The following is a 14,775-nucleotide window of genomic DNA, read 5'->3' as shown; positions in this document are numbered from 1 at the left end:
TGATGCATAAACATTTTAAAATTTAAATTATTTGTTATTATATCATATCTTTCGAATTAAGTGTACAAACCTATTTTAAATAAAATTCAAGTGTTTTTAAGGGTTTTTTTTTTTGCAAATTCGCTAAATTTGGGTTTTGTTAAATAAAAAAAAAAGCACCAATAATCCATGTTCACACTAATTAGGTATCGTGATTAATTAAGTTCTTAATTAATCAATATACCTAGCGACTACTAAAATGATAATTGTGCCTAAACACGTTTGCGACATCACTTTTAAATTCGCTGGTTAGCTAGTACACTAGTTAACTTGCACAATAGCTAGCTAGTAGCTTGTTAGCTAGTAAACTAGTTCGCTTGTAGTTAGCTAGTAAGCTAGTTAGCTAGCACAATAGCTAGTTTATAAGACAAAAAATAATTCCTTAAAAGAAAAAAAATTAATTTCGAATTCGAATTGTAATTTCCGCGCATCTTTTCTTTTTGCATAAACTAGCAAAGACGTAGCACGATTTTCAGCCATCTATACTTCGACAGGAGAATGCTAGGTATGCATATCAGCCGGGCAAATTCCAAAAAACTATTACATTCATGATCGAGATATCACCTCCTAAAGTGATAGGAACCTTATGGCAAACGCGAAGTACGCCTCCAAGATTTAGGTAAACAATAATTAGTAATTTTTTTTTAAGAAAGGGTTCAACCATAAATGACGTCACGCTTTTTTTGACGATTTTTACCTCCCTCCCCCCTCTTCTCCGTCACACGTCGTCACAAAAAGGCAGACCCCCCCCCCCCCTAAAATGACGTCACACCTCAACCTACAACCCCCCCCCCCCTCAAAATTGCAGTTGAATTTTTTTTAAACATCGATATTTTTCCAAAATTTTGTCTAAACTATTACAATTTATTAAAACAGTTATCTAAAACGCGAAATAACGTCTAAAATTCGTTTTCTAACATTGCTTTTTTATAATGCAAAAATGTGACGTCGCAACATCTGAACCCCCCCCCCCCCCTACCCCTCCTCAACACAAATCATCACAAAATTACGGACCCCCCTCCCCCCTACAAGTGTGACGTCATTTATGGATGACCCCAAATGAAAATTTTGAATACCGAAATTTAGAAAAAAATACGTGTACATATTTACAAAAATAAAATACTTTAAAAACTATTTATTTACATTAAAAAGCATAAAATAATCCGATTAAGTATAAGAAAAATGATAAACATTGGTCTATTCTTTCCTTGGCGACAGCACTCCGCGTCTGACGTCATAGCTTTCTGTGTACGGTATGACAAGGGCCAACACAAAGACGGCAACAATGTTCAACGACCCAATAAAATGAAAGCTGTTATTGTAGGTCCCCGTAAGGTCTTTTAGTAACCCTAAAAATAAGATATTTGAAAAATAATTGTATGCGAAATTCTGTATGTGGAAAAAAATAAATTTTAGAAAAAAATAATCTAAATAGATAAAAATAAAATATTAAAAATTACATTAAGATACTTGTAAGTATAGACTAAAATGGGTCCAGTGGCTTGTTTTAAGATATTTTTTAACGAGTCCGAAATGGACGAAACGTTATTTAACGATTTTTTTCTCTCCCTCCCCAACAGTGGCGTAGCGAGGTCGGTTGTCACCCGGTGCGGCACTTAATGGTGTCACCCCCCAGAGGCGTAGCGACCCTTCCCGGGGACAAACTTTCAAATTTTCGATTTGCACCCCCCCCCCCCTCGAACTTTCGATTTGCACCCTCCCCCTCAAGTTTTCGATTTGCACCCCTCGAACTTTCGATTTGCACCCCCCTCAAGTTTTTCTCTATATATTTTGCTATTTTTTGCCTTGGTGTCACCCCCCTAAATGGTGTCACCCGGTGCGGTCCGCACCCCCCCCCCCCGCCCCCCCCCCCCCTCGCTACGCCCCTGCTCCCCCCTCCCACCCCCCAATCTTTTAATCGACATCACTCAAGTCGCAATAAGCCAAACCACTCCCCCCCCCCACCCCACCCCAACATTCTCATCATCACAACTCAGCCTATACCCTTATCAAAATAATTAAAACTTTTTAAAACACTGATTTCTTACAAAATCGTTGTGTATTTTGATCAATTTGTAATGCAATTTACGAAAACTGCCTTGTAAAATCGCCCAAACAAATGCTACACAGGAAAAGTACGCAACCGAAATCTACGCAGGCAAAAAGCGAGCAAGGGAATTGTTGTTTTTGTATCAATAATTTAATTAAAGATGAAAGCAAAGGCTGGCCACGTGTGGCCGACACTGTAACATAATAAAACATTTTTGCACAAAATTAAAACAAATGAAAAGAAAGTGTATTATTATTTGCTATTTGCGCATTTTTCTGTTAGCGCAATTTTTGGTTGCGGATTTTTTTTCTGCTGCGCATATTTCTGGGAATGAATGTCAAGTGGTGCTACCTGCTACGGGGTACGACAGAGCAGATCCCACGCCCATGGTCAGGTAGTAAACGGCAATGGCAGGTGGAAAGTTCTTCAATCCCAGAACGTCGATGGCGATCAAGGTATGCATCGAGAAAAAACTACCAAGACACAGGCTGTATGTGATGGCCATACACAGGATAGACCTGGGTGATGAGAAGTCAAATGTAAGATTGGTGAGTGTCTGTTAGTCTGTCTGTCAGTCTGTCTGTCATCACATGGAAAAAAACTGGGGACTTTCTGGTCGGGTAGGAAAGCGAGCGATTGCTCTCTACAGAAATCCTTAGTTCGAACCCCTGAATATGATACTCGTTAGCAACCCGTTTAGGAGAAAGAAAAAAACTCTAAAATTAAACAACTACTGCCTTGTAGTTAAGTTCTTGGTTGGAAAAAGGCTATGGAAGCAAATTTAGAAACAAAAGCAGGCTGAAATCGAAGTTATATGACGCATAACAGGTTGACATGTAATACTTTATTGTGTTGGGAAATGCGCTTCTATATAAAAATAAAAACTATGAAGAAAAATAAGTTATGTCCCCCGTTTTAGTGAATACTTGTTTGTATTTATGTACCTTTATTAGTAGGTTTCGAAACAATTTCATTATTATTATTATTAAATTATTATATTTTTGTAAATGTTTATTTAATTGGGTTTCATTAATGTATGTACACCAGCGAAGAAGAATAGAAAGAACGGGTAGCTTTTATACAATTAAATGTAACATTCTGATGAGCATTTCACGCCTCCCCTAGAACTGCCCTACAATTGTCATTTTTAGACAGCAGCTCTATGACGCCTAATATAACACAATACAACAAAATTATAAATCCTTGCACTACCACTTTATATAATTATATAATTCGTGCCTTTCACTAATAATAATTTTCGTATACTACATACATTTCCACTAAGCAGTCAAAGTTTAAGTGCAAATATATTTTCTGTGCGTTGAACTAAAAAGTCTTATTCAAGGATATCTGTACTTTACAAACAGAGTTTCTCCCAGGCATCTCTTCTGGAAGGGGGGGGGGGGGCAGGAGCCCAACCGAAGAAAGTCTACCGCCTCCGGACGAAATGGAATTTATATAGAAAATAAATACTTTAAACAGTGCCCCCCCCCCAAACAATTTTTTTTAGTCCCCCCCCCCCCCCCCGAAAATTTCAAGTGCACCCCCAGAGTCTGGAAGAAACACTGTATACAAAATGCCTGCGCGGCAGTTTTACAATAGGGCTGGTAAGTAGGTCACCAGCCATTTCTACGGCTCAATAAAACCTGCATGAGCCATAGAACTGATTGGTGACCTACTTACCAGCCCTATTACTGCGTAGCTGCGCAGATTAGAGATAACATGGTCGATATCAATATAAAAATCTACTCACTCGTAGCTTGTACAGACAGTCATGAGGTTCCCCACTACGCCGACCACCAACATGGGGCCGATGCAGAAGGTGGTGGGGCGGAGTAGCCGGAAGTTGACAACCACGCCCCCTATGATGCGCGCCGGGATGTCCAGGACGTTCATGAGGGACGCGAAGAACGCGCCGTCTGCTGCCGTGAAGCCCCGCTCTTTCGTGAAGGCGGGGAGGAAAATGGCGGGTAACGACTAAGACAAGATTATAAATAAAGGATATTATAATTTAATCCTACACACATCAAGGGAAAAGAAAGCAGAAAAGGCCAAAGTGATGGCAATACACAAGATAGACCTGGGTGATGAGAAGTAAAATGTAAGATTGGTGAGGGTCTGTTCGTGAAGGCGGGGAGGAAAATGGCGGGTAACGACTAAGACAAGATTATAGATTAAGAATATAATCATTTAATCAAGGGAAAAGAAAGCAGAAAAGGCTAAGGGAGATGTGGTGGCGCAAGGCGAAGAAGCAGCTGGCAGAGACAGGACCAGTGTTTCTTTAAAACATTTTTTCTCCGGAGAAGGGGGGGGGGGCACTTGAAATTTGTCTGGGTGGGGGGGCGACACTGGTAAAAGTATATATTTTCTATATAAATTCTATTTCGTTTGGGGGGCTGGGGGTCAGTAGACGTTCTTCGGGGGTGACTGTGCCCCCCCCCCCCCCCCAGACCCCCAGAGAGACGACTAAAAGAAACTCTGGACAGGACTGTCTTGGGGAGCTGCCAGGAAAATTGTTGGAGACCGAAAAAAGTAGAGAGAGCTTTCTGTGCCGGTCCCATGTGTCTTGTCACAACAAAATTGGAAAAGATGAATCCAACAGGCCTTAAAATGAAAAGTATCTCACGTCAAGGTACAGTTATTAGAAGCTAGAAACAAGGCGTGTATAGACCGAAGTGTCATCTAGGAAACAAAGCGATAAACAAAAAAAAAATTTGAAAACAAAAATTGACTTACGTGTCCCGCCATTGCACAGAAATAAAACAGAATCAGAGCCCAAAAGCTGAGTGACCTAATCAACATGCTTTTACCAGCGGTCGATGATTCATCTTGTGTGTCCGGTACCTCGTTACTTCTGATAGACGAGGTCTTGTCCGTACTCACAGCTTTCTCGAACATTCCATCGTCTGGTAATTTATTTTCAGACAATGCGTGTGGTGTAGTTAAAACGTTGGATAAAGAATCCAAGGGAGGTGATTTCTGTTTTGGTGAATTGTTTTGGTTATCTCCCTTCTCGTTAGAGGTCTCACAACTTGGTGGTAAGTAGTGTGTGTGACTCGCAGTAATCGATTTCTCGTTTGTTATTTCTTCTTCGATATCATCATCGACTTGTCTGTTGGATATTAGCGTCGTGTTTTTATTAAAACCATTCGACGATTCTAGTTTTGTCTTACTGGCTAAGTTAGTGACTAAATGATTGGATGAAATATTCGTCAACGAAGTTTGCAGCTGTGGTGCTTGAATCTGATTGGATCGGAGATTTTCGTAAAAATCCGGATCTTTATTTATTTTAATCATTTCTACGTCTTCGCTCTGTTTCAATGTTTTATTATTATTTCGATTATAACAACATAAAGTTAAATCGGGTTCTTTTTTTAGAGTTGTGTTATTTAGAATAGTAGAGTAGTTATTAGTATAAGAAGTGTTTTTACGGGGGTAGTTGTCGATGGGGGTGTATAGCGAACTGAACACAAACGAATGCATCAGAACCCCCGCTGTGAGTAGTAGGCCGCCTGAAAACGCGTAGTTATCCAACAGATGGTTGATGAGTAAAGGGAAGATAATCCCGCCCAAACTTGTGCCGCACGAGGCGAAGGTTACCGCTAGGGGGCGACGCTTCACGAAGTATTGCGTGACGACATAGAAGGCTGGGCCATACAACATACTGTAGGCAAGTCCTGTAAAAAATGAAAGGATTTTTGTTAGTTTTCGGAGGGGGGGGGCGGTCAACATTTTCCGGGGGGTCGGACACTGTTAAAAGTATATATTTCCTATATAAATTCCAGTTCGTTCGGGGGGGGGGGGTATACTTTTTTCGGAGCATCCCCCCCCCCCCCCCCCCCCCCGAACGAAATGGAAATTATATAGAAAATAGATACTTTTAACAGTGTCCGCTCCCCTGAAATTTTTAGTCCGCACCCTCGAAAATTTCAAGTGCCCCCCCCCCCCCACCGCCCAGATAAAAAAAGTCTGGAAGAAACACTGAGCCCCCCCCCCCTAACCGAAGAGATGCCTGGAAGAAACTCAGTGCGCGATGGCATTTTTGTTTCCTCAAAATTGAGCATTTATATACATTAGAAACGAATTAACACATGTAGATTGTAGCAAAATAAACATTTTTCCATGAAATATGACAAAATTATAGTGTATTAGTATATAGTTTGTATTTGTAATTTACTGATTGCGCAGTTTTCCGTTGCGCAGTTTTCCGTTGCGTAGTTTTCCGTTTGCGCATTTTTCAGGGAACCGTTAAAGTTAGGGTTAGTATTACTATTTGAGCTATTACTATTTAAGCTAGAGTTAAGGTTGATTTTAAGGCTAGGAATAATTTTGTGCTTACGTTTATTTAAGGCAAGCTTTTTGGTCAAGGTTTTGTATAAGTTCGGTTAGTAAGCAAAATCGTCAATAAACAAATTTGATACCACCCGGCCAGCGTACAAAGAAAAGATTAAATTACTTAGCAGCGTTACAAATTAACCCTAAACTACGTAGTGCAGAACAGAGCTCTCTGGAGAGCTGTAGTTGGCGGCCCATACTCCAGCAGGACAGAGAACTCTGGAGAGCTGTAGTTGGCGGCCCATACTCCAGCAAGACAAAGAACTCTGGAGAGCTGTAGTTGGTGGCCCATACTCCAGCAAGACAGAGAACTCTGGAGAGCTGTAGTTGGTGGCCCATACTCCAGCAGGACAGAGAACTCTGGAGAGCTGTAGTTGGTGGCCCATACTCCAGCAGGACAGAGAACTCTGGAGAGCTGTAGTTGGTGGCCCATACTCCAGCAGGACAGAGAACTCTGGAGAGCTGTAGTTGGCGGCCCATACTCCAGCAAGACAAAGAACTCTGGAGAGCTGTAGTTGGTGGCCCATACTCCAGCAAGACAGAGAACTCTGGAGAGCTGTAGTTGGCGGCCCATACTCCAGAAGGACAGAGAACTCTGGAGAGCTGTAGTTGGCGGCCCATACTCCAGAAGGACAGAGAACTCTGGAGAGCTGTAGTTGGCGGCCCATACTCCAGCAAGACAAAGAACCTGGAGAGCTGTAGTTGGTGGCCCATACTCCAGCAGGACAGAGAACTCTGGAGAGCTGTAGATGGTGGCCCATACTCCAGCAGGACAAAGAACTATGGAGAGCTGTAGTTGGTGGTCCATACTCCAGCAGGACAGAGAACTCTGGAGAGCTGTAGTTGGTGGCCCATACTCCAGCAGGACAGAGAACTCTGGAGAGCTGTAGTTGGTGGCCCATACTCCAGCAGGACAGAGAACTCTGGAGAGCTGTAGTTGGTGGCCCATACTCCAGCAGGACAGAGAACTCTGGAGAGCTGTAGTTGGTGGCCCATACTCCAGCAGGACAGAGAACTCTGGAGAGCTGTAGTTGGTGGCCCATACTCCAGCAGGACAGAGAACTCTGGAGAGCTGTAGTTGGCGGCCCCGCGAAGTAGAGTAGGGGCATTATACTAGGCCTATATGTCAACATCAGGTCCAGCCTAGTATACCATTACATACCTAACATACGGTTCCGATAAATTTATATCTGTTGATCACTTATCAATACATTTAATCAGTGGCGTAGTGAGGTCGGGTGTCACCCGGTTCGGCACTTAATGGTGTCACTCCCCCCCCCCCCCAGAGGCGTAGCGACCCTTCCCGGGGACAAACTTTCAAATTTTGGATTTGCACCCCCCCCCCCCCCTCAAACTTTCGATTTGCATCCACCCTCAAGTTTTTCTCTATATAGTTTACTATTTTTTGCCTTGGTGTCACCCCCCTAAATGGTGTCACCCGGTGCAGTCCGCACCCCCCCCCCCCCCCGTCGCTACGCCTCTGCATTTAATCAATATAAGAAACAACACAACTCGTCTAGTTAATTCAAGACTTACCGAAACAAACTCCTTCCGTTAAGCAGAAATATTCATAGCGGATCGCTAGGCTGTTACCAGCTACTCCCACCGTTAAGAAGAACGAGCCAATCAACGAGATCGTCCTTGGACTCCAAATTTTGATGAGATACCTCATAACGAAAAATGCTGAGGATGGATAAAACTTCATAGCATTAATTTGGATCATATCCTTAGGTGTCATCCATAAAAGACGTCACGCTTTTTTGACGATTTTTACCTCCCCCCTCTCCTCCGTCACACATCGTCACAAAAAGCCAAACAATCTCCACTAAAATGACGTCACACCTCAGCCAACAACCCCCCCCCCCCTCAAAATTGCAGTTGAATTTCTCTTAAAACATCGATGTCTTTCTAAAAACTCTGTCAACATGGAGTATTTTTATCAATTCCTATTATAAGTTATTTAAACCGTTTTCTAAAACACGAAATAACGCCTAAAACATTGCTTTTTTATAACTCTAAAGTGTGACGTCACACCATCTGAACACCCATCCTCCCCCCTCATCACACACCGTCACAAAATTATGGACCCCCCCTCCCCCCCCCCCTCTACGTGTGTGACGTCTTTTATGGACGACCCCCTTATTACGTAGCCGTCGGTACCCGTTACACGTAAATAATAGGCCTATATATTTTAATGTTATACATGTTTGAGAAAAATAATTTATAAAATAGTTATTGGTCAAAACGCTATGTGCTTTAATTTTAATACACGTTGAACAATATTTGGTACTAAATAAAGAAATAACTGCTACAATGTATATACTATGTGGAGGATGCTCAAATAAGACATATGTGGTACCAATCATACCAATCATACATTCTTTATTACCCTACGACAAGGCAAAAAATACATATTTTCAATCTAATTAGTAAAAGGCGAAAGATTTACGCGTTGTGAAGAGAAACCAGAGTTAATGAAAGAAGAAAAAAATTGCAACCAGCCCTTTTAACGGTGTGAAAAAGATTATGGGTTTTCAATTTCTGCATATTTGTTATATATTGTAGATTTTAAAAGCAATTTATAAAATTTTCAAACGATTACCTTGTATTTTATTAAAATGAATAATTTTAATAATTATTTAGATTTTGTAAGTGAATTATAAGTAGGAATATTTTTTAAAAAAACATTTAAAACATACTAATACATTTTGTTGAGTTATGTACCATTTTTATTAATTATCATGCATTATCTCCCTTTCAATTTAATAGCCCTTGAAGCGTAAGTAGAGTATTAATATATTGTATCGATTGTAATACAGTTATTTTTTAAAGAATATCTACTTTTCTTTCAACAATCCATATTAAATTGTATTTTAATCAATATTAGTATCTGTAATAATTGTAGTATAAAAGTAGTAGGGCCTATTAATTATATTTTTTTTTCAAAAAGGCGTATTATTAGGCCCATAGGCCTATATATAGTTATTAATATATAGCCTATATTTTTCACCTCTTTAAGAATTAAATACTCAGGTTATGTTTTAATAATACTGTTACACCGTTTGAATATAATTTGTGAAAGATACCACGTTGTCTTTTTAAAATTAGAGTAACCTCCCTTGGCAAATGGCCACCTGTCTTACTTTCATTAACACGAATGCAAAAGTACACATAATGTTAACCAACCATCCGTCACTAGTTAACACAAATATTCACACGGCAACCATATGCTGACAATGACGGTGACATGTGTTAGCATTATTATGCTAATTACGAAGAGCATAAAGGTAGTAATTATAAGGTTGACTTCAATGTGTTCTATTGATCTTGACAAGTGATTCAGCCATCACTACATAAAGTGACAAAAAATATCTGAATTCTGTATGTTAAAGGTTTCTGTATGCGTGCAGTTATGTTAGCTCCTCATATACGAGCTAATAATAACTGCCAAATGATCTCGTATTTTTAACGAAGTGGTAATAATTAAAGGGAGATAATATTTAATTTAAAATCGTATAGTCTGTCTATTAATTAAGGGAGATAATTTTAAACTTTAAAACGTGTGGTTGTCTATTACTTAGAATGTCTTAGATCAACGATAAATAGTAACCGTGGCGTTACTAGGGGGGTGTCACTCGATGTGGTTACTGATTGTGACGTCCCTACAACAATTCCGCTCTTACGGTTTGGTATCACCACTCTTCCATATCTATTTCAGGATACAATTTTGTTTTGAAGTAATTGTTACGATTTTTCTTTTGTGTCACGACTGATACGACACCTCCCCTCCCCTCAATCCCCGCCTAGTAGGAACTGTGGCTTACTTAGCGTTCCCTCCCCCCCAGAGGCGTAGCGAGGGGGGGGACCAGTAGCGTACGCAGGGGGGGAGCAGGGGGAGCGGCCGCTCCCCCTCTGGCCATTTTCAGCAAAGTGGCGCCTTTTTTGGAAACTTTTTAAACTCAAAGTTTTAAACAATCATTTTTGTTAAAAAATTATTTTTGGTCGGCACATCTATGTAAATCACAAGATTTCTTTTCATGCAGCAATTAAGCAGAATTGTACTAGTCTAGTAGCGTCTACGTTTACAACACGTATTAACAGCTGTATCAAGTTTGTCATTCTAAAAATAACCATTACGATGCATTGCAATTTTAAAAAACCTCTACGGGTAGTACAACTGGGCAAGAGGGGTGTTAAGTTTAAGGCAACTGTATAATGTATTTGCTTAAGAATAATTGATCTAGAAAATATTATACATAAATCTTCACACATAATTACTTTATATATACAGTTTTAATCGTGTAATTAATTTTAAAAATTACAATACAGACACAAATACAACTGATGTGGCACCTCTATTTAAATTTACTTATGGGAAAACTGCGTAGTGGTGGGGAAAATTTGACAAGGTCAACAACCTCATCACGATGAAGTAGTAGTATTATGACAGTTTGGGCGATAGTGATTACGATTACAAATTAAATGAAACAATTACAACCCCCATCGCCCCATGGACCCCTCTGTAAAAAAAATATTGTCATAATACCACTGCTACTTATTTAAATCTATTTCTGAATCAGTATATATGTGTAATTGAATATGTATCTTTATAACAGTCATCTAAAAACTGACGCTATGTTCACTCTGAGTTGGTTATCCCCCCCCATCCCCCACTCACACCCCACACACACACATACCTCACCACCACAATTGTGTAGAGCGACATTAATGTCACACCTAGGTATACACTGGGTTGGATAATTGACCTAAAGTTACCGGACAGTGGTGAATGAAGTTGACCCCCCCCCCCCCCAACTAATCCCGAAGTGATCTGTTAGTACATTTGGGAAAACGCGTAACGTTTTACCAAAGTACCTTGCCGCCTGAATCATAGCTTTTGAAACAGGTGAAACTCTGTGAATACTGTTTTTGCATTTACCAGTAAAAAGGTGTGTGATCAATACAGTGATCTAACCCATACCCGATCACTATGTTAAAAAATGATGTTTAAAGAACACAAAAAGCAGTAGTTAATTAAAAGATGTATGATCTGAACTAAAAGACCGACATTTTTGTTAAATGTAAATTAAATGTCAGCTGCTATTCAAAATGTTTTTCTATTTTATTTTAAAGCGTGTTTTTATACCAACTCTGATTTTAAAAAGTTTCATTATGCTGTAATACTTTAGCATTTATGATGACGATATATTTAATTCTGATTGTAGACAAAAAAAATTGTCAACACGAATATTGTTAAACAACTTTATTACATTCTAAAGTAATTATTGATTTGATTTGTTTTGACATTTATAAATAAATATGTAGATATATACATTTTTATATTAAGAGCGGGATTATTTCCCTTATTTCGCTTGTCTAAATTAATGTCCCAGGAATTATTATGTAAATTTTTTTTACAAGAATTACAAAACAGATTGTATTGCGTTTATTGTTTTTGGTTGTAGTGTATATATATATTGTTTAGATTGATACATTTTTTGTTTTGTCGGCCTACATTGTGTTTTTTTTTCTTATTTCTTCAAGTGCTACCTACAATTTATTTTACATCATAGCGAAGTAATGACATACAGCCAGTAATTATATATGTATATATAAATATATATATATATATATTTATATATATGTATTTAATACACGTACATAGAACGTGTTAAAAATTCGGCGCCTTTTTTTGCTCATTTCGCTCCCCCTACAACGAAAACCTGGATACGCCTCTGGGGGGGACATATGTCCCCGGGCGCCGACCTTAGGGGGGGGGCGCCAAATTGAAAGTTTGAGGGGGGTGCAAATGAAAAGTTCGAGGGGGGGTGCAAATCGAAAGTTTGAGGGAGGGGTGCAAATCGAAAGTTTGTCCCCGTGCGCCGGGAGGGGTCGATACGCCTCTGCTCCCCCCTCAACCTTTTCGATTTATTATCAGTCAGTACAGACTAGTTCGAATGGATGACTTACAAGACAGACTGCTCACTCCTTCCATTATGCAACCAACTAGTGACGTCAATGAAGCACTTGATCCAAATTTGGACTGATATGCCACGAAAACCACGCCCTCTGATTTCCTGTAGCCAACCAGCAAACACTGCACGCAAAACGAGGCTGGATTTAATTTTTAAAAAAAGAGCTGAATTTAATCAGAATAAATAAAACAAAGCTGGGTTTAATAAAAATAACAAAAAACGAGGCTGGATTTAATAAGAATAAAAAAACGAGGCTGAATTCAATAAGAATTTTTTAAAAACGAGGCCGGATTTAATAAGAATAAAAAAAAACGAGGCTACATTTAATAAGAATTTAAAAAAAAACGAGGCTGAATTTAATAAGAATAAATAAAACGAGGCTGGATTTAATAAGAATTTTAAAAAACGAGGCTGGATTTAATAAGAATAAAAAAAAAACGAGGCATGATTTAATAAGATTTTTTTTTTTTAAAAACGCGGCTGAAGAGCTACTAAGTCAAAGAATTGATAAGTAAATACCAGTCATCTTTTTTTTTTTTTTTGGTCAGAGTGTGATGTCTTATTTCTATAAAGCAAAATAAGGCTCATCTCTATTAGAGGACAGTGTTGCATAGCAGTAGAGCGCTCGACTGATATATCTCGATTTCAAATCAGGGTTCAAATCAGTAGAACGTCCTTAAGTCTACCCAGATCCGATGGTTACCTAACTCACGTTAGTGAAAGTAACTTCGGCTGGACATAGTGCTCACCACTTTATCGCTTCATAAGCCGAGGTCAGAGAAACAAGTGAACTCTATTTCACTTGCCCCATGGACCATCAGGTTCGAAAAAGGAAAAAAAGTCGTCTTTACTTTCCTTAGCGTGGGTTAAGGATGCTTCAGGGACTATCTTGAACTAGGATTCGAACTGGAGACTTTCTTATTAACCGTCTGGCGCTCTGCCGCTGGTCTCATCAGTGCCGTAGGCAGGGGGGGGGGTAGGGAGGGGGTCATACCCCCCCCCCCCATAGACCCCTCGGTATATATATATATATATATAAAGTATGAGGGGGTGCAAATCGAAAGTTTGTCCCCGGGAAAAAATTGGAACCCCCCCCCTTTGAGACGATCCTGGCTACGCCACTGGGTCTCATCCCTCTGCTTTACCTCACATAAAAATAACTCACCCCATCCCCTCCGTATTTCATATCTTTCAGCTAAAACAAATCTCACCTATCATGACAACCCATGCATATCCTGTATCCACCGGATATCCAGCAGATGATAATCTGTTATCTGTTTTCTCAGTTGTTGCCAATAGGTGTACTTTTTGGTCCCGGTCGGCCATCTTGTTGTCCTCGTATTCTGTTGTGTCCTTTTGGTATTCGGTGGCTTTGATGTCAAGGGACTTGGCCATTGCTTTGTGTAGCCTATGCTATCTAAACGGAGGTGTTAGAATTTCTAAAAGAACGCGAATTATTGAAATTCTCCTTTTTAAAACATAGAATTACTAAATATGAGTTCTATTTTATGATTTGTTTGGAGTAATCAAAATGTTATTAATATAAAATATATTCAAACTTCGATAACGTTTTTGTTGGGTTTTTTTTTTAAAGTGTAACAATGTCCGAATACCTGTCTGTGTGATTGTTGTCTAATATTGTAGCTTAACTTAATTTTAATATTTTTCCCATGTATAAATTTATCTCAAAAATTTTTGGTGACAACTCAATATATCATTTTTTAAAGTTTGTTTTTAGTCTGCATTCGAAATCGTTTTAGAATATAACGGGTTTTTTCTCACGTTTCTTTTTAAATTTCAAAATGGGTTTGTTCCTTTTGTTGTGTGTATACATCACAATTTAAAATCAATCATTAAAACATATAAGAAGAACATGTATCAAGAAATTTAACTGCTACTTAAGAAGGAGGATTTTAAATAATATAAATATTTTTTAGGCCTACATTTTATACGTCATGATTGTGTATTTATACGATATTATTATGTAGTTTTGTAAAAATGTTACAGTCTTACATTTAATTTGTTTTTTTAAGTAAACAGAGTAGCGTCATAAGGCGGGTTAAAAGGTGCGGTCCGCATCGGATATCAACATTTAGGCGTGACAGATGTCGGAAAATTTAGTATGTGAGTAAATAAATCACCCAACTTACCTTTATGTAATCATGCTCTACACCAAACTATAAATGTGTTTCGGTGAGGATTTATTGCGAACATCACACCTAAGCTGACTGTACAAGAATCGCGTTACTCATGTAACATACTCTTCGATACAACTCATTGTTATTTAGGACAGCTTGGCTAAGAGCAAATTAATCAATGAGTCATTAGCATAACAAATGACGTATTGTCACAGTGAGTGACTTCACTGTATATGCC

General features: G+C 39.1%; 1 protein-coding gene across 2 annotated transcripts; it reads right to left on the bottom strand.

The window, feature by feature from the left end:
- Positions 1 to 1,202: 1,202 nt before the first annotated feature.
- On the bottom strand, positions 1,203 to 14,666 carry LOC131927426 (uncharacterized). Of its 2 annotated transcripts, XM_059283125.1 has the most exons (8): positions 14,550 to 14,666; positions 13,611 to 13,816; positions 12,395 to 12,538; positions 7,961 to 8,107; positions 4,826 to 5,766; positions 3,843 to 4,066; positions 2,441 to 2,607; positions 1,203 to 1,388 (listed from the first exon to the last, which is right to left on the bottom strand). In XM_059283125.1, exons 2-8 carry the CDS (start codon positions 13,792 to 13,794, stop codon positions 1,237 to 1,239), a joined length of 1,959 nt encoding a protein of 652 aa, XP_059139108.1. In that variant the 5' UTR covers positions 13,795 to 13,816; positions 14,550 to 14,666; the 3' UTR covers positions 1,203 to 1,236. The 2 variants fall into 2 exon arrangements, with proteins under 2 accessions (XP_059139108.1, XP_059139109.1); XM_059283126.1 differs by lacking the exon at positions 14,550 to 14,666 and having other exon boundaries at positions 12,395 to 12,521; positions 13,611 to 13,641.
- Positions 14,667 to 14,775: the final 109 nt, after the last annotated feature.

This window comes from Physella acuta, unplaced genomic scaffold, assembly GCF_028476545.2.
Source record: "Physella acuta isolate Inbredline_101_S28 unplaced genomic scaffold, ASM2847654v3 ptg001400l, whole genome shotgun sequence".
NCBI classification, from domain to species: Eukaryota; Metazoa; Mollusca; class Gastropoda; family Physidae; genus Physella; species Physella acuta.
This window is presented reverse-complemented; position numbering and strand designations above follow the sequence as displayed.

Coding starts and splice junctions, on each gene's coding strand:
- LOC131927426 (XM_059283125.1), bottom strand. CDS start 13,794: ATGGCCAAGTCCCTTGACATCAAAGCCACCGAATACCAAAAGGACACA. Junction 8,108..12,394: donor AGGAGTGAGCAGTCTGTCTT/GTAAGTCATCCA, acceptor ATCCATCCTCAG/CATTTTTCGTTATGAGGTAT. Junction 5,767..7,960: donor AACGGAAGGAGTTTGTTTCG/GTAAGTCTTGAA, acceptor CATTTTTTACAG/GACTTGCCTACAGTATGTTG.